The 18,551-nt window shown below is 36.3% G+C and overlaps 1 protein-coding gene across 1 annotated transcript in view; it reads right to left on the bottom strand.

Annotated features, from left to right (window-relative positions):
- The window catches only part of mbd1a (methyl-CpG binding domain protein 1a), a 36,954-nt gene continuing 18,403 nt past the window's right edge, over window positions 1-18,551 (bottom strand). The window contains 10 exon segments of the mRNA NM_001309889.1: window positions 1-3,853; window positions 3,936-4,790; window positions 4,793-5,249; window positions 7,089-7,340; window positions 9,403-9,483; window positions 10,203-10,493; window positions 12,590-12,775; window positions 14,738-14,782; window positions 14,967-14,999; window positions 15,142-15,198. Of these exon segments, the coding sequence (NP_001296818.1) occupies window positions 4,783-4,790; window positions 4,793-5,249; window positions 7,089-7,340; window positions 9,403-9,483; window positions 10,203-10,493; window positions 12,590-12,775; window positions 14,738-14,782; window positions 14,967-14,999; window positions 15,142-15,198 (1,410 nt within the window). The 3' untranslated portion in view covers window positions 1-3,853; window positions 3,936-4,782.

Genomic DNA, 18,551 nt, shown 5'->3' with positions numbered 1-18,551 from the left:
TATTTAAGAAAGAAAAACTTTATTTTCCCCACCCTTCATAAAAATCTTACTTTACAGTGTTTCAAAAACTGACCTTGTTGGTTAAACTGACGAAAAAAAGAGCAAGATTTACAACACAGAGATGCTCTGATCCTCCATTTATAAATAATTTCAGACAATTATGTATTTTACAGCTCATTTTGTACACATCTTTCAAGGGTAGAGGCCAAAATAAACACATCAATTCTATTTGAATAGTTGAATTAAAATCACCCAGGAATGAGAATCAAAAATAAAGATTACACTAAAATAAAAACTAATAATTTTAAATGCTCCGCTTTAACAGAAGTGATATTTACGAACACCATATAAAGGCCAATCGGTGTTAAAAATGATTCGGGCGTCTACAGTGGGCTGCGATTAATAAGCAAAACAGCACAGTAATGCACTGAGCCTTTAGCTGCAGTTCATCACGCGCAACACAATTCAGTCACACGAAAGCAGGTGTGATTAACAACGGGACAAAAAAAGACCAGATCGCATCTGCTGTTGCATAAAAGCACTCCAATACAGCTAAAAAAACATATTATGAAAACATAAAACACATGATAAAAGACTATGTGCTTGCTTTGGGGTGAGAACAAATTAAATACAGTGTAAAATATGAACAAATATGTAGACAATTTCTGAAGGCTGATTGATTTTGGTGTTCAAGTACAGTTGATGCAACTTAAGGTTTGAATGTACAACCTTAAACTAACCAGAATAAACGCAGCCCAAGACTTTTCTTTGTACTGCAATAAACATGTTCATGGATCAATAACTCAGCCTGGATAAGAGCACCTGGGAGGTTTAAGGTTAAAATTGGTCTATAAAAATGATCGAGAGGTAGTTTGAATGAGAACTGAATGTAATTTTTATGCACTCCCAAACTGGAGAGAAACATAAAAAAGGGACTGCAGTAAAGCTCTCGCTTTTTTGTATGGAAGATCGTTTCTGCCATGATATAAACGTTCTGAATAGCAAGAAAAAAATGTTAGAAATGCACAATTGAGAGATGGTCACAATTCCTGAAATAAATCTTGGAAGATCTAAACACAATTGTGTAAACGATAAACTTGCTACTGCGAGAAAAAAATAGTCAGAATTATAAGAAATAATTGGCAATTCAGAAAATATTATGAGATGTCAGGAATTAGGAGCAATTATAAGGAATTATGGAATTAAGAAACAAACAGCAATGCTGAAAAAAAGGTTAGAATTGTAAATATTAAAATCAGAATTTGCTAAAAATTAAGCTGCAATGCACACAGAAAATTCAGAATTGCGATAAACAACAAACTAAAATTGCAAGATTTAAACAATTGTGAGAAATAACCTATAAACTTACTATTATGGGGGACAAAATATATACTTTAGAGAAAAAGGAAGTCAGAATTATAAGAAATAAAGCCAATAAATTGCAAGTATTAAATTGCCAATTTAGAAAATACTGTGAGATGGCAGGAATTGAGCAATTATGAGGAATTTTGAGCCAAAAACAGCAAATGTGAAAGAAATTAAATTTAGAATCGCAAGATAAAACTTACAATTGAGAAAAATTAAGCTGCGATTCACACAGAAAAACTCAGAATTGCTAAATATATATATAAAAAAATAAAATTGCAAGAATTATATCGGAATTTCAAGACAACTAACAAATGAACAATTGTAGGGATTAAGTCGATTGAAAAAAACCCCTAAAAATTCCATGATAAAAAAATAAGTAATAAAGTAATAAACTGGGAATTCAGAAAATATTATGAGATGTCAGGAATTATGAGCAACTATGAGGAATTATGGAGTTCTGAGACAAACAGCAATGCTGAAAAAAAGGGTTAGAATTGTGAGAAACAAAATTGCAAGATAAAACTTACATGTTCTAAAAATTAAGCGGCGATTCACATAGAGAAACTCAGAAGTGCAAGATATCAACACAAAACCAAAATTGCAAGAATTATATCTGAATTTTAAAAACAACTAATAAATGAACAATTGTAGGGAAAAAGTCAATTGAATTAAAAAACTCAAAATTGCATGATATAAATACAATTTTGCAGCCTATAAACTTGCTGTTGTGGGAAAAAAAATGAATTCAGAGAAAAAAGAAGCCAGAATTATAAGAAATAAAGCCAGTAAATATGCAATTGCAAGTAATAAATTAGCAATTCAGAAAATACTATGAGATGTCAGGAATTATGAGCAATTGCTGCGATTCACACAGAAAAACAGAATTGCAAAATATTTAAAAAATTAAATAAAATTCCAAGAATTATATCTGAATTTCAAGACAACTATCAAATGAACAATTGTAGGGAAAAAGTCCATTGAAAAAAATAAAAAAATAAGTAATAAAGTAATAAACTGGCAATTCAGAAAATATTATGAGATGTCAGGAATTATGAGCAATTATGAGGAATTATGGAGTTATGAGACAAACAGCAATGCTGAAAAAAAGGTTAGAATTGTGAGAAACAAAATCAGAATCGCAAGATAAGCCTATAAATTTGCTATTGTGGGGGAAAAAAAAAAGTGTACAATTTGAAGAAAAAAAAAAGAATTCAGAATTATAAGAAATAAAGCCAATAGATATGCAATTGTAAGTAATAAACTGGCAACTCAGAAAATACTATGAGATGTCAGGAATTATGAGCATTCATGAGGAATAGAGACAAAAACAGCAATGCATAAGGAAAAATTTAAATTGTAAGAAATAAAATCAGAATCGCAAGATAAAACGTACAATTGCGAGATGATGCTTCTCAAACTCAATTCCTGGAGGGCTGCAGCTCTGCTTCAACTGGCCTTAACACACCTGCCAGGACATTTCTAGCAAGCCAACAAAGAGCTTGATTAGGTAGCCCAGGTATGTCTGATTGAGGTTGGATCTAAACTATGCAGGACACCGACCCTCCAGGACTGAGTTTGGGCACCCCCGATATATACCAATCAAGATGTTTAAGACTATCAAGGGTCTAGACCAGGGGTCACCAAACTTGTTCCTGGAGGGCCGGTGTCCTGCAGATTTTAGCTCCAACCCTAATCAAACACACCTGGACAAGCTAATCAAGGTCTCACTAGGTATACTTGAAACATCCAGGCAGGTGTGTTGAGGCAAGCTGGAGCTAAAACCTGCAGGGACACCGGCCCTCAAGGACCGAGATTGATGACCCCTGGTCTAGACTAACAAGCTCAATCAGCTTGATTAGTTGGATCAGCTGTGTTTGATTAGGGTTGGAGCAAATCTGTGCAGAGCTGCGGCCCTCTAGGAATTGAGTTTGTGACCTATGGACTACATCAGGGGTTCTCAAACTCTGTCCTGGAGGGCCGGTGTCCTGCAGATTTTAGCTCCAACTTGCCTCAAAACCTTGCCTTGCCTCAAGGATGTTTCTAGTAAGACTACTAAGAGCTTGATAAGTTAGCCTAGGTGTGTCTGATTGGGGTTGGATCTAAACTATGCAGGACACCGGCCCTCCAGGACTGAGTTCGGGCACCCCTGATACAGATCATATGTCTCAAACTCAATTCCTGATTAAACCCTAAATCAAACACAGCTGATCCAAATAATCAAGGTGTACAAGACTACAAGTGTCTAGTAATCTAGTTAAGTTGGATCAGCTGTGTTTGATCAGGGTTCAAGACTACCATTGTCTAGTAGTCTTGAACACCTTGATTAGCTGGATCAGCTTTGTTTGTTTAGAGTTGAAACAAAACTCTGTAGAGCTGCGGCCCTCCAGGAAATGAGTTTGAGACCTATGATATAGTTTAGAGGTTCGGATTGGGGTTGGATCTAAAGTATGCAGGACACCGGCCCTCCAGGAATTGAGTTTGAGACCTTTGATATAGTTTAGAGGTTCGGATTGGGGTTGGATCTAAAGTATGCAGGACACCGGCCCTCCAGGAATTGAGTTTGAGACCTATGGTCTATATAAGGGGTTCTCAAACACGGTCCTGGAGGTCCGGTGTCCTGCAGATTTTAGCTCAACTTGCCTGAACACACTTCTAAGGATGTTTCTAGAAAACACTTGGAAGCCTGGTACAGGGGTGTCAAACTCAGATCTTGGAGGGCCGCTGATCTGCACAGTTTAATTCCAACCCTGCTTCAACGCACATATCTGCAGGTTTTAAACAAGCCTGAAGGATTCAATTAGTTTAATTAGGGTTGAAAATAAACTGTTGAAACTAAAGCTGCGGCCCTCCAGGAACTAAGTTTGACACCTGTGGCCTAGTAAGAGCTTGATTAGCTGGCACATGTGTGTCTGATTGGGGTTGGAGCTAAAATCTGCAGGACATTAGACCTCCAGAACTGAGATTGAGAACAAGATATAGATTATTCCAAGGAATAAAGTCAGAATTATGAAAAAGTATATAATGTAAAGACAATTCGTAAACTCGAAATATAAACCTGCAATTGCAAAAAAACTCATTTGTTGAGGCTTAAACTCCGAATTTTGAGAGGGAAAAAATGCAGAAGTATGAGATATAGAATTCCAGATATAAAAAACAAACAAAACAAAAGCTTTGTCATGTCATGGCAGAAACACTCCTCCATAATCTGAAAGTCTTTTTCCTAAAGCAACTTTTCCTACATTTCCGACAACTAAAGGAGATAAAATAAGCACCGTTCTGAATGAGGATTCATGGTGAGGTTTGGAAACAGGCCTGAATGAAGCTTAAAAACTGGCGGAAGATGCTCTCGGATGACTTTGTGGTCATTCGAAAAGTACAGTAAATTAATGTTAGTGGAAGAAAAACCATCATCAGTCATCCCTCACCGGCTGCGAGCATTTCCCACAATGCTCATCATCCTTAGGAATGAGCAAATCGCATAGTGCGGCTCGCACACACATTTTAGGCTCCCAAGGCGAGCACATTTGAAAGTTTTGGTAGCCCTGACAAACACCCAGAGCTTCCAGATCCAGCAGGAGGGACACTACATGCTCCACTTTCTCCAGGCAGGTGGGATGGCGAGAGTAGAGGCTGTGCATGAGCAGCAGAGGCTGGTTCTGGACGGTGACCTGGTAGAAGAAGCCTTTCTCGATCTGGACCACGGTGTCTGCCATGGTGGAGAGTTTAGAGCACTGCAGGAGCTGCAGGACAGGGCCTTTGGCGATCACACACACCCAGTGAGCCGGCAGGACACTCTGGCCGAGGGACGTGAACAGCTCGATCAAGCCTGGGTCTCGATCACTTTCTGTCTCTGGACCCGCCAGACTGAAGATCTGAGTGATCTGGCAAAAGCAATGTGCATTACAGGTTTGGAACAAGTGGAGGATGGGTATAAATGATGACAGAATTTTCAGTCTTCGGTTGAACTGTCCCTTTAAAGTGAATCTGGAAAAATGGGTGCAGATCGGTGTTTTATTTAAACTATCAAATGCTGAGTTCAGACTGGATGATTTTCAAAGTCGCCAAGTCAAAATCGGGGGTAAAATCATGCAGTCTGAACTCAGCAAAAGGGAAATCAAAGAAATAATCTTCTGGCAACTAGAGGAAATAGTTTTTTTTTAAATAATGAGAATATTTGTGATAAACAAAAATACTGTCCCAATTTGCTTTCAAAAACAACCATAAATTATAAATTAAGAAAAAAAATACAATACATAAATAAACAAAAATTAATTAAAAAAATATATTTTTTAAGATTTAAAATGACATTAAGTCATTAATAGTTTACATTTTTTAAATATATTTTAGAATTTTTTAACTATAAAAACAATTTTAGTAAATTTTCCCCCCTTTTTTCACTGAATCTCATTATTTATAGTCATGTCTTGCTGGAATAAAGATACATTTTTATTTATCTAATTTATTTTATTATATATATAACGTTTTTTTTATTTTTTTATTTTGCAGTTTAAACTAACAAAGGGAAATTAGAGAAATATTTTTCTGGCAACTAAATGAACTGATCTGAAAAACAAATTCTAAAAAAATTATTATTTATTTCTGAATTTATATTCTTATTTTCTTTCTATTCTCCATTTATGGCTGTGTTTTTGAAAGATATTTGGACAGTATTTGTTTATTTAGTCATGTAAAAAGAATCTATTTAAATTTATATAAATAAATACATTTTTTTACAGATTTTCTTAGGATTTTATCATTTATGGTTAAGTTTTTGTAAAAAAAAAACAAAAAACATGATTGCTTCTCAATTGAAAATAAAATGTTGTCAATTAGAGCATTTTGTACATATATAAAATGCCAACTAATTTTAAGACAACACAATATTAAGGTTTTCACTTTAAATTCAATGTTATGAAAGCAATATTTGGTGAAACATTAGTTCAATCAAAACAAATGAAAACATGTTATTTTGACAAATTATCATTTTCTGCAACAACAACAAAAACAAATGCTCTGAATGAAAATTTTTGTATAAAATTTGAAAGCAATACTAGCGGACAATAATACAACAAAACATAATTTTACTCAAACACATACCTAGTACATCTAGTCCTTTTTTAGATAAGTTTTGGAGTCAGTAAATGTGTTAATATGAGATTTGTTATGCTAGCTTCGAGATGAGAAGGATTCGCCTACATCAAGGGTGTCCACACTCAGTCCTGGAGGGCCGGTGTCCTGCAAAGTTTAGTTCCAACCCCAATCAGACACACCTGGGCTAGCTAATCAAGCTCTTACTAGGCTTTCTAGAAACATCCATGCAGGTGTGTTGAGGCAAGTTGGAGCTAAAATCTGCAGGACACCGGCCCTCCAGGACCAAGCTTGGACACCCCTGACCTACATAGTAAAAATTGCATTTAGTTTGAAAAAGCGTCAAGATTTATTTGTCAAATGCTTGGGCAGCTTTATTTATTACTTGGGTACAAGAGGACAGAAAACTTAGATATCACCTTCTATGTTTTTTGTTTGTTTATTAAATTAGATTCATGGTTTACCTGTGACACTATGGGTTGGATATATGTATAGGGAGGATATTTGCTGATTATAGATCTTCTGTACTCTGTTGTATGTTGTTTTTAACTTGTAAAAACCCAATAAACAATGTTCAAAAAAAAAAAAAGGTTGCAATGTTTAGAATATTTGGTGTATCCCCACAGACTTACCACCGGCGTGTGCTCCTGTTGAGGGTCTGCAATGTGCATTTGTTGTGTGTTCTGCTGTTCTTCTCTGTAATGTGATGGAGATGATCCCACTTTCACCATCTCGATCTGAAGAAATCCATTCTGGCTCATCTCGTCCGTCATGGGCACCGAGCCGATCACCTCACCCATAGCCACTGCACCGCTGTTACAGATAGGAGCTGAGCCAATCAGATGAGACGACAGCGGCATTCCTGACACATTGTAGTATAATCCCTGTGAAACATGCAGTAAACTAATGTCAGACATCAATAAAAACATCCACAACCGAATGGTTAGAGTTGAACTTATAGTGCTTTCACAACTGTAGATGGATTGTTTTGTTCTGAAACAGGGATTAAAATTGTTAAAATGTTGTTGTTTTGCTCATGGTGCGGTTCGCTTTCACATGGCAACGTTTCTAAACAGAACAAAATAGTTAAAACAATTCACGTGCGAGAAAACTCTCCTCACATTGGTCAGAGTTTGGTTTATTTTTCAGGATTCCGCTTAGCTGTTATACGTTGTTATTTTATTTATGATGATGAGAAATAGACATAAGTGAAAAGGTGCACTTTCTGTTTGAACAGTGACACCCACAGACACAGTCATCACCAAATATAAATCAGAGGTAAGAATTTCTTATATGTAGCCTCATTTCAAGGGTTGGAGCAGTGTGCTATGGCTGTATATCAGCACTGGTGGGAGACGTGCGTTGGCAAAAGGCAGCAGGCTGAGTGCCTTAGCGCCCCACCATTGCTGATATACAGCCCTAGCAAACTGCTACGAGTGTGATATTGCGTTTATACAACAGTTTGACGGCACAATTTTGTACATAAAAAAGAAAATCAAACACAAAGAGTCTAAAACCCTTTTGTATTAGGAACTGTTTTCTTCTGCCATTCATTCACATCTGCAGCTGATGTCAGAACAGCAGAAGGTGTTACTAATTCACCAACGCCACTTTAGAGCTAGTATTTGAATGATTCTCTATAGCGTCATGTAAAGCGACGCTTCTGGGGTGTGACCCCCTTAAGGTGATGACAAAACAGCAATATTAGCTCACATTTTAAGATTATAAGGCTGAATGTGACATGAAATGCCATCCGTCTACAGAGATTTCTCACTAGACCACTGTTGTGTTTGCGATAAGGAGGGACAAGGCTGAATCCAGCTTCTTATTCGCAGCTTCTTATTGACTATCCGGTCCACCTTAAAAACCACAAGGCTTCCGTTTTTCAGTTTTTTTAATCGCGCTCAGAGAACACACCGAGCAAGGGCTTATTATGCGGTTCTGGCGGCATCTTGTGGATAGACAACGTCAACCGTCTTTGGCTGCCGACGAGGTTTCAGAAATTGTAAATATTTATAGATTATATATCAGAAGTCGAGTTGGACAAAAAAATTATATAATATATTTTTTAATAGTTCTGTTAGAAAGTATGCTTTCAGTTTCATATTTAACATAAAACACACTTTTACCAGTAGGTATGATATTTCTACTCATAATTCTCTCAGCATATAACCAAATATGTGCCTATTACATACAGTATCCATAATACACTGTCATATAGGCTGGTTTGTTAGTTTGTTGGATCATATTGCTTTCTTTCAACAAACTAACTGCTTCAGAGTTTGTTTCAATCGAGCCGAGACCACCTCATTCAGGCGATTGTTTAGGAGTGGATCAGAGAGCGATTGTGGGTTTCACATATGCCTAAACAAACAGAAAATGTGACAGTTTCCCATATCTAGTTTATCAATTTCTTTGGATCTGGGACAAGATGTCTAGCTGTTGAGGATCTTTTGGTCTACCTGACTATGTCAGGCAGGTTCTAGTTAAGTGTTTTCTTAATAGCGAACAGGTAAGGCAATATTCATGACTGGGTTGGGCTAGAAGAATTTAATTCAGGTCAGATTTTAAGGGAGGGAAATACACTTTTCCACACAGAGCTGTGTAGTTTTATATTTTGTTTTCCCTTAATAACAAAAACCTTTATTTAAAAACTGCATGATGTGTTTACTTGTGTTATCTTTGATTAATATTTACATTTGATGATCTGAAACACTAAAAAGTGTGTCAAACATAGAAAAAACAGCAATTTGTAAGGGAGCAAACACTTTTTCACACCACTGTGATCAGTCTTGGTCTCTACGGCAGCTTCACATTGGTTTAAAATCAGAACAGCTTCACATTTAAATCATCTTTAATCAGGTCAGAATATGCTGTTTAAATATTTTAAAAAACAAATGAATGAGAATGAAAACAAACGAATGAGAATAATATAGAAAGTCTGACCTGAGAACTGAGTCCAGAGGTGGTGTTGTACATCTCATTAGACGCCATCACTGACCGTTCATTATCCAAAATAACAGAATCCTGTGAAAACAAATAAAATGATACTCAGGAACTTAACCTAAAATTGAATACAATATATATATTTACTGATTTACACTGTAAATGGAGACTTTGCTGCTATCTTGTTATATTGAAATTACCTTAAATACTGATTAAATTATTTTTTATATTATTAATTATTTTTTACATTATTATTAATAACCAAATTACAGTATTTTACCCAGGTATTTTGCTTTCAATGAATGTGGAAAATAAAGACTTTGTTTCTATTAAATAGATAATTTACTCCATCATTTACTTGCTCCAAATTTTTTTCTGTTAAAGAAAAAAATTAAAGTAGCCATTGACTTGCATAGTATTTTATCTGCTACTATGGAAGTCATTGGCTAAAATAAATAAATAAATAAATAAAATACTTTGATACATATTGTGAAAATGTTAAGAACAACATTTTCACAATATCTATCAAAGTATTTTATTTTGTGTTAAACAGAAAACTGAAACTTAAGAGGGTTTGAAAACACTTGAAATGGTGAGCCAAGGTACATTTTAAGTTTGTTTGGTGAACAATCCCTTTAACATTTTTGTCCATCTTGCAAATAATAAAAATGCAAACAGTTCAAGAGAGTTAATAGTTCTGTCGTGATATGAGTGCAGCATTGGACTAGAATTTATCTGGATTTTATTGACTGGCTGTGCAATATCTCATTCTCTGCCTGAAACATGTAGAAATCAGAAACCTCTTCAATGTTGGCATCAACCACATCCTCAACATAGGCCGCGTCGTCTTCATCTTCCTTAAAAGTGTAACTCCATTTCCCGTGTTTTCTGACCTGGGAGCCGTTCATCTCAGAACTTCTCAACTCTTGATCATCTTCATCATTATCAGACACTTCATAATCCTCCTCCTCCTCCTCCCATGGGTCATTTTTGAATTTTTTTTTGCGTGGTCTCCCACGTTTCTTTATTTTGAGGAGTTTATTGGATTTGATCATTTTCTTTATTGGTGAAAGAGATGAAGTCGGCACTCCCTGTGTGATACAACGAAACAAAAATACTACTTGTAAATAAACACTTGCGAACATTGTATTTGGCATATGGACAAAATAAAGCAATAATCATCCCATAATTCTGGAAAAATAAAATAAAACTGCTGTTAATAATTCTCAGACCATGCAAGATGTAGGTGTTTATATACATATATATATACACATCACATTCATTCATTTTCATCCACTTTTCTGAGGCCAGGTCGCGGAGGCAGCAGCCTCAGAACCCCAGACTTTCTTCTCCCCAAACACTTCCTCCAGCTCCTCCGGGGGATCCCGTGGTGTTCCCAGGCTAGCCGAGAGACATAGTCCCTTCAGAGTGTCCAGGGTCTTCACCGAGGCCTCCTTCTGGTGGGACATAACTGGAACACCTCCCTAGGAAGACGTCCTGGAGACATCCAAAACAGAAGCCCAAGCCACCTCATCTGACTTCTCTCGATGTGGAGGAGCAGCGGCTCAACTCCAAGCTCCAGCCAAGTGAAAGAGCTTCTCACCCTATCTATAACAGTGCGCCCTATGAAGGATCTTCTGCGAGATCTTGTCCTTTCGCTTATTACCTAAAGATTCTTCTCTTCTCCATTTACACAACATTTTTAGGATCAGTCATCCAGAAACATGGATTTTCCTACCACTGCTATGCTGATGATACCCAGCTATACCTCTTTTTTCACCCTGATGATCCCTCGGTTCTGGCTCGCATCTTAGCCTGCCTGTCAGATATTTCACACTGGATGAAAGATCATCATCTTCAGCTTAACCTCGCGAAAACGAAAATGCTTGAAGTTTCTGCCAATCCGACTCTACACCATAACTTTTCAATCCAGATGGATGGGGCAACCATTACTGCATCCAAAATGGTGAAAAGCCTTGGAGTAACGATTGATGACCAACTAAACTTCTCTGACCACATCTCTAGAACTGCTCGATATTGCAGATTCGCACTCTATAATATTAGAAAGGTCCGACCCTTCTTATCTGAACATGCAGCTCAACTCCTTGTTCAAGCTCTTGTTCTCTCCAGACTGGACTATTGCAACTCTCTACTAGCCGGGCTCCCTGCTAACTCTATCAAATCTCTTTAGATGCTTCAGAACGCAGCAGAATGAGTGGTCATTAATGAACATAAAAGAGCACATGTCACTCCGCTACTCATCCGTTTGCACTGGCTGCCAGTTGCTGCTCGCATCAAATTCAAAGATCTGATGTTTGCTTACAAAGCGACTTCTGGCTTTGCTCCTTCTTATCTGCTCTCACTTCTGCAGATTTATGTGCCCTCCAGAAACTTGCGTTCAGTGAATGAACGTCGCCTCGTGATTCCATCCCAAAGAGGGAAGAAATCACTCTCCCGAACTCTCGCGTTCAATCTGCCCAGTTGGTGGAATGAACTCCCTAACTGCATCAGAATGGCAGAGTCACTTGTTGTCTTCAAGAAATGACTAAAAACTCAACTATTTAGTTTCCATTTTCCTTCCTAATCTGCAATTCCCTCTCTGACTCCACTGCTAACTACTACCAAAAAAAAAATTTAAGTAAAAAATAAAAAAATTACTAATGTTTTGCTTCTTACACTTTACATACCTGAGACTTACCTACAGCACTTATTCATTGTTGCTCTTATAGTTGTGTAAATTGCTTCCTTGTCCTCATTTTGTAGGTCGATTTGGATAAAAGCCTCTGCTAAATGACTAAATGTAAATGTAGATCATGACCAGGTGAGAGTAGGAATGTAGACTGACCACTAAATCGAGACTAAATCGTTTTGCCTTTCAGCTCAGCTCCTTATTTACCACAATTGGCTGCTACATCAACAACATTACTGCTGTGGATTTGTTTGAGCATGTTGTTTTGGCAATGAACAAATTGAAATTACAATTTAAAAAAGTTAAGTGGCCTTGCCACAGAGAAGCAGTTCCAACAATCGCAATAGATAGGTTAGTAATATATACACTATGTTGAATAATGAATGTAGTGTTGCCCATAAAAACAGTTACAAAAACGTATATGGCCCTTGATAGAAACAAGGTTTCCCACCCCTGCTGTAAGAGATGCCATTAGATGCTGAGCATATAAATACGTACCTTCATTCCATTTCGAAATTGAAGCTTTGACTGAAACTTGCACTGACGCAAGCGACATTTCTGCCTTTTCTTGTTACTGCCACCAAACTTGGGCTTGTCCATGCAGAAGTCGCACTTCCCACAGTCTGTATCACGACGGCAGGCATCACACCGCTGGCACATCCTCCGATTACGCTTCTTTAAACGCTAAAAACAAAAGCAGAAAAAGAAATGATTGTTTGTCAGAAAATAACCAGGAAAATATTCATTCATAGTCAGAATATAGATTTTTGGATGCTTATTGAACATTAAGACCAAAAAAAAAAAAAATTTCATTATTTGATACACCAGGCCTAAATAGTTAATAGGACATATCGCATAATAAAGAAGAATATGGAGAGAAATATTAGAAGATTGAGAACCAACCCGAGCGCAAATTTACAATTTTGGTAAAGTTGCTTAAATTTATATGGCCAATTATTCTTTATAACAGAATAACAGACTATTGTCATAAAATGCATATAAATATTACTTTGTCTTTCAGAGTTCAGCGCTAAGAATTTTTTCTACTTGCCCAATCGGTGGATCAGCTTTTTACTTGCACAGCCAAAATTTTCATTAGCCCCAACAAAAACGTTAATAGCCATTTCTGAGCCACATATTTTAAATAATGTGTCAAAAGCCAAACATAATTGTATATGTACACTTTTTATTCAGTGCAACTTTTTTTTAAATACAACTGATTATTTAAAAAGTTACAATTGTGATGAAAAATAAATAAATAAAAATAATAATAAATAAATAAAATGGTATATATATATATATATATATATATATATATATATATATATATATATATATATATATATATATATATATAACTAAAAAAGTGCACTTTAATTTTGACACCCACAGACATCGGCACCAAATATAAATCAGAGAGGTCGGACTTTTACATATAGCCTCATTTCAGTTGTCAAGTTTCGTAAAAATCTTTCTACTGAATCAATCAATCTATTAAAAAAAAAAGTTGGCTAGAATTCTGCATTATAGGCCTAAATTATGGAAAGAAATAACAGATGAACCGAGACTGCAGTCTGATCATGAATACAAAATATTAGAAGATTTAAACCTAAAAAAATTATCAGATGGTAATTTCAGTCAATTTTCCTAAATAACAAACAGCTCTTGGTAATATTTCAGCATGCTTTCACTTTCATATTCGTCAATAAAACGCACATTTACCGGTAGGAAGAACATCCCGCCCTACTCATCATTCTCTCTTCATATAGCCACATATATAGCCTTTACAAATCCAGAATACACTGTGATATAGCCTGGTTCATCAGTTTGTTGTATCGTTTTGCTTTCTTACTATAATCGATTCGCTCCAGAGTTTGTTTCAGTCGGGCCGAGACCACCTCATTCAGGCGATCTCGGACCGATTGATTTGGCGCAGAACCAAGCGTAATTGCAAGATTCACATATGCCAAACAAACCACGCAAACTGAGCAAATGAGATGGGTTTCCGAAACAAAGGTCTAGGTGTGAAAGCACCCTTTGCATGCAATTGACGAACAATCGCAGCCAAATTAAACTTCAGTTTTGGCCACTGTCCCGAGCGGAACAGAAAGAGCCTTGTCTTTAGTAAAATATCTTAAGTTGGATTATATTTAAATGCTTAGCTATATGATTAAACCTCTGAGGTTTTTATTTTTGGTTAAAATATCTGTTATGCAATGCATTGACAACTGAGAGATGATTGAAATCATGTGATATTCACTTTTTGACTCAATATAAAAAACTGTACTATGGATTATTAAGTGAATCAAATTTGTAAGGTTGTTCTTGCATTTAATTTGTTTTAAAAAATATGTAAAAATTACTTCAAAACAACGAAGTCTACAAATATAACATGTCTTTTTAGAAATATGAAGCATCGATCCACTGACATATTCACGGAGTAGATTGTGCACAGAGGTTTTGATCATGTTATTTATTCAGGGGCCTTAGATATTTGTGTACTAGAAGTGATTTTTTAATCTGTATTGGGTTGAAACATCAACGCCACAATCATGATTTAGTACAGTCAAAGTATAAAAGGCTAATATTTTGTGCTGTGTGTGAGATTTCAACAGTGACGTTGAATTTAACACTGCTCTCACTCACCCAGTACTCTTCATCATCATCATCACCACCATCAGGCACAATATCCTAAAACACACACACACAAAAAGCCAAAATCAGTATTTCAGGCACAGGATGTTCATTTTTGCACTAAACAAGTTGTTTTTTCAGAGGCCTTCGTTATATCACTAAATCTTTAACTAGTACACAAACTACACACTTGAACTTCAACACCAAGAAAAAATAAGTTTGAATGAGCACAAACACTCACATTTTCGGTTTTCCCATATCTTTGTGGTCTCTGCTGAAAAATAAAGTGACATTCTGTTTAGGTGAGAAGCATTTTGGCTACTGAGGGATTACTTGATCATCTCTGGCAATGCTTTTGCGTAGATTCACATTTCAGCCCGCCGACGGCATGAATGATATTATATGATAATTCATACCAGCATTTGCTTTCTTGGATGTTTTTCTTTCTCAACCTCCCACTGATCCTGCCTCACCTTCAAAATAATAATAATAAAGCATAAAATAAACATAACAAAAATGAAGGAGTATGACAAACTTAGACATTTAACAGAACCAGAAAAAACAAAAACAAAAAGAAATATTGAAGAAAATTAGAAAATAGGAATAAACTAGACTTTGTTTTGCTACTTAAAGGGATAGAAACTGTTCTAGCTTGTAACGTAGGAGCGAAATAAAAGACAAACTAGGTTAGTTAAGAGTTTTATGAGACAAAAGTATCGCCACAGCTCTACACCTAAACAAACATAGACACACAAGCAAAACTATAGTGTTTCAGGCTATAAATCGACTCTGGCAATAACAATTAAAGAAAAAAATAAAATAAAATAATGGGCGGCGTGGTAGGTAGTGATGTTGCCTCACAGCAAGAAGGTCGCTGGTTCGAGCCTCGGCTAGGTCAGTTGGCATTTCTGTGTGGAGTTTGCATGTTCTCCCCGTGTTTGCGCGAGTTTCCTCCGAGTGCTCCGGTTTCCCCCACAGTCCAAAGACATGCGCTATAGGTGAATTGGGTAAGCTAAATTGGCTGTAGTGTATGTGTATGAATGAAAGTGTATGGGTGTTTCCCAGTGATGGGTTGCAGTTGGAAGGACATCCACTGTGTAAAACATATGCTGGATAAGTTGACGGTTCATTTCGCTGTGGCAACCTTTAATTAATAGAGACTGAGCCGAAAAGAAAATGAATGAATGAATGAATGAATGAATGAATACAAGACATCAAATAAAATGTTAAGCTTTTAAAACTTGATCTGACATTAGTTTTAAATATGAAAATAGCAAGGACAATTTCTCATTATAAATGAAACAGATGATCATTTAAATATTCTTGAAGTATGGGAATTGCTATTTTAAAACTTAATATTATGCCACCGTCCTCCACGTAATGTTTAAATAGTGTTTGGTGATCATACACCAGTTTAGAATTCAAATTTGGGACAGATGGTAAGTCATGCACACTGGCGCCATCTTGGATCTAAACCCCAAGTTGACATTTTGCATTTATTTTTTGTTTTAAGGTTTCAAATAAGCATTTTTTAAATTGTGTTTTACTCATGTCTAAGTTTTAGTCTTCTGTGCATCCCTTTGGGGTGTTAAAAGTGTTTTATAATTAAAGCTTAATTGACTGATGTTTCAAATTAGGGGTCCTATTATAAACCTGGTGCAATAAGGCGCAAAGCATGTTTGACGCGATTTGTTGCTATTTTGGGCAAGCGCAACTGTCATTTTTACACCACGTTGTGTTAATAGCAAATAAATTTGCGCCACTTTGTGGATTCATGAGTGAGCTGGTGTGTTAAGGCGCATTGTTGCTATTTTGAGACAACTGAAATAGACCACACCATTGGCCAACTACAGAAGAACTGGTCTAAAGTCCAGTGTTTGCTTTACACCTATGCGGTTCCAAAATGCTTACACATTGTTTAATGGGATATATGCCAAGCAAGTGTGTTTCCCAAACTAATAAACTTCCGGTGACTTGTTATTGTGAGTTTTTTTCCATTTTAAATCAGTTCATTTTACAGCATCGATGTTGTAATGTAATTAAAATACAATCAGTTAAATAAACTTTGGCATTCATTTAGTTGCTCAAGCGCAAAACGAGACAAAAATCCTTTTACTTGCACGTGCCTATCAGAATCGGCAGGCTAGCGTAGAAGCTCCATTGAATACACTGGGGTAAAATAAATGCTCATATTACAAAGACATGGCAGGAAAAAAGGAAATTTAATGCAGTGCTTCCTGTACTATCTGGAATGCAATTCACCGGAAACAATTAACCCAGGTTACTGGTAAATTAAAAGTCGTATTAGCATGCTTCTGCATATACCCTATACACACAGCATGTACAGTAGGGATGGGAAGATTAACCGATATGTATCGATACGCGGTCATGCGCGTGCATGATGCGAGTGCATCGGTAGAGCAGCAGAGGATGAATGAAATTTTGGAAGCAAATCGAGATGGATCGGTTTTTGCGAGATGCATCGGTTTTTCCAAGATACAACTTATATTTTTAACATAGAATGTATTTTTTATTTATTAGCAAGTGTTGTCAACCTGTTTTTGGCGCATAATTTAATCGACCTACATAAAGTAAGCCTTAGCAACGGATTTGCGGATGTGTACACAACTCAGTGTATCAGGTGTGCGGATGAAGCTAGTGGAGCGCCCTCAGAAAGCGCGAGAAGCAAAACAAACATTTTATTCCCCACTGAGTTTTAAATCTAAAGTATGGCAACATTATGGATTTTGCAAAAAGGATGAACGACTTGACAGGACAGATGCAATTTGCAAAATGTGCCGCGCATCTGTAAAATACACGGGCAGTACGACTAATCTGATATCTCACTTGAAGCGGCGCCTTTGAAACATCTTGAAGCATCTTCCAGTGTTCCTGCATCTCCTGCTTCCTGCTCTGCTTCAACTGTAGCTACCAGCTCCAAAAGTGGTGAGAAAAGCATTGAAAGTTGTTTCCATGCGCAACAGTTTTGTGCGCTTTACGCCAATAACGAATGCTATTGCATTGTTCATCTGCAAAGATATTCAGCCTAGTGTCACGGAGAACAAAGGTTTTAAACACCTCCTCCTGTTAATTTTTATTTATTTATATTTTTATTAGCCTGTTGTTTACAGTGACAGTGATGTTTCAAAGCAGCATAACACTGCTAGATCACGACCATAAGTTTTGAATATTCAGTGGCACAATATATCTTTGTAAAACTTGTTTTCATAGTTGAAAAGTTAAATCACAATTCTTGTTGTGCAATGATAAAACTTTATGTTGAAAGAGTGCAAATATATGTATTTATAATATATATTGCACTTATACATTCTGTTTATCTTGAAAATACTTAAATAATATGTGCTATAGGTTCTAAAATGGCCCTCTACTGTAAACTGACACTCTGGCTCTGAGAGAAAAGCCAGTTTGTAAAAAAAGTCTTGGTTTTGCTTTGTTAATAAATAATTAAACTCATTCAATGGCACAGCATCCTTTCTTACATCATCTCATAAACTTGATCTAATTAGTTAGTGCTGAATTATCGCATTGTATCGTGATATGGGTGTGAATCGTATCGTGTTGCATCGCAATGTCACAAATGTATCGCTAATATATCGGATCATATTCTTTGTATCGAGATGCGTATTGGATCGGCATTATAGCTTAGATGCCCAACCCTAATGTACAGCAATACACAAATATCTTTACATATGAAAAAAATTAATTAAACGATTAAAATGTTTAAACAAAAATGATTATTTTTTTACATAAATATAAAAACTACTGCCTCCATGCCTTCTTCACACCATTGGAATCCACATTGAAT

The sequence above is a fragment of the Danio rerio genome, chromosome 8, assembly GCF_052040795.2.
Source record: "Danio rerio strain M-AB ecotype USA chromosome 8, GRCz13ab, whole genome shotgun sequence".
Taxonomy (NCBI): Eukaryota; Metazoa; Chordata; class Actinopteri; order Cypriniformes; family Danionidae; genus Danio; species Danio rerio.
Note: the sequence above shows the minus strand (reverse complement) of the source record. Positions and strands in the feature narration are given on the sequence as shown.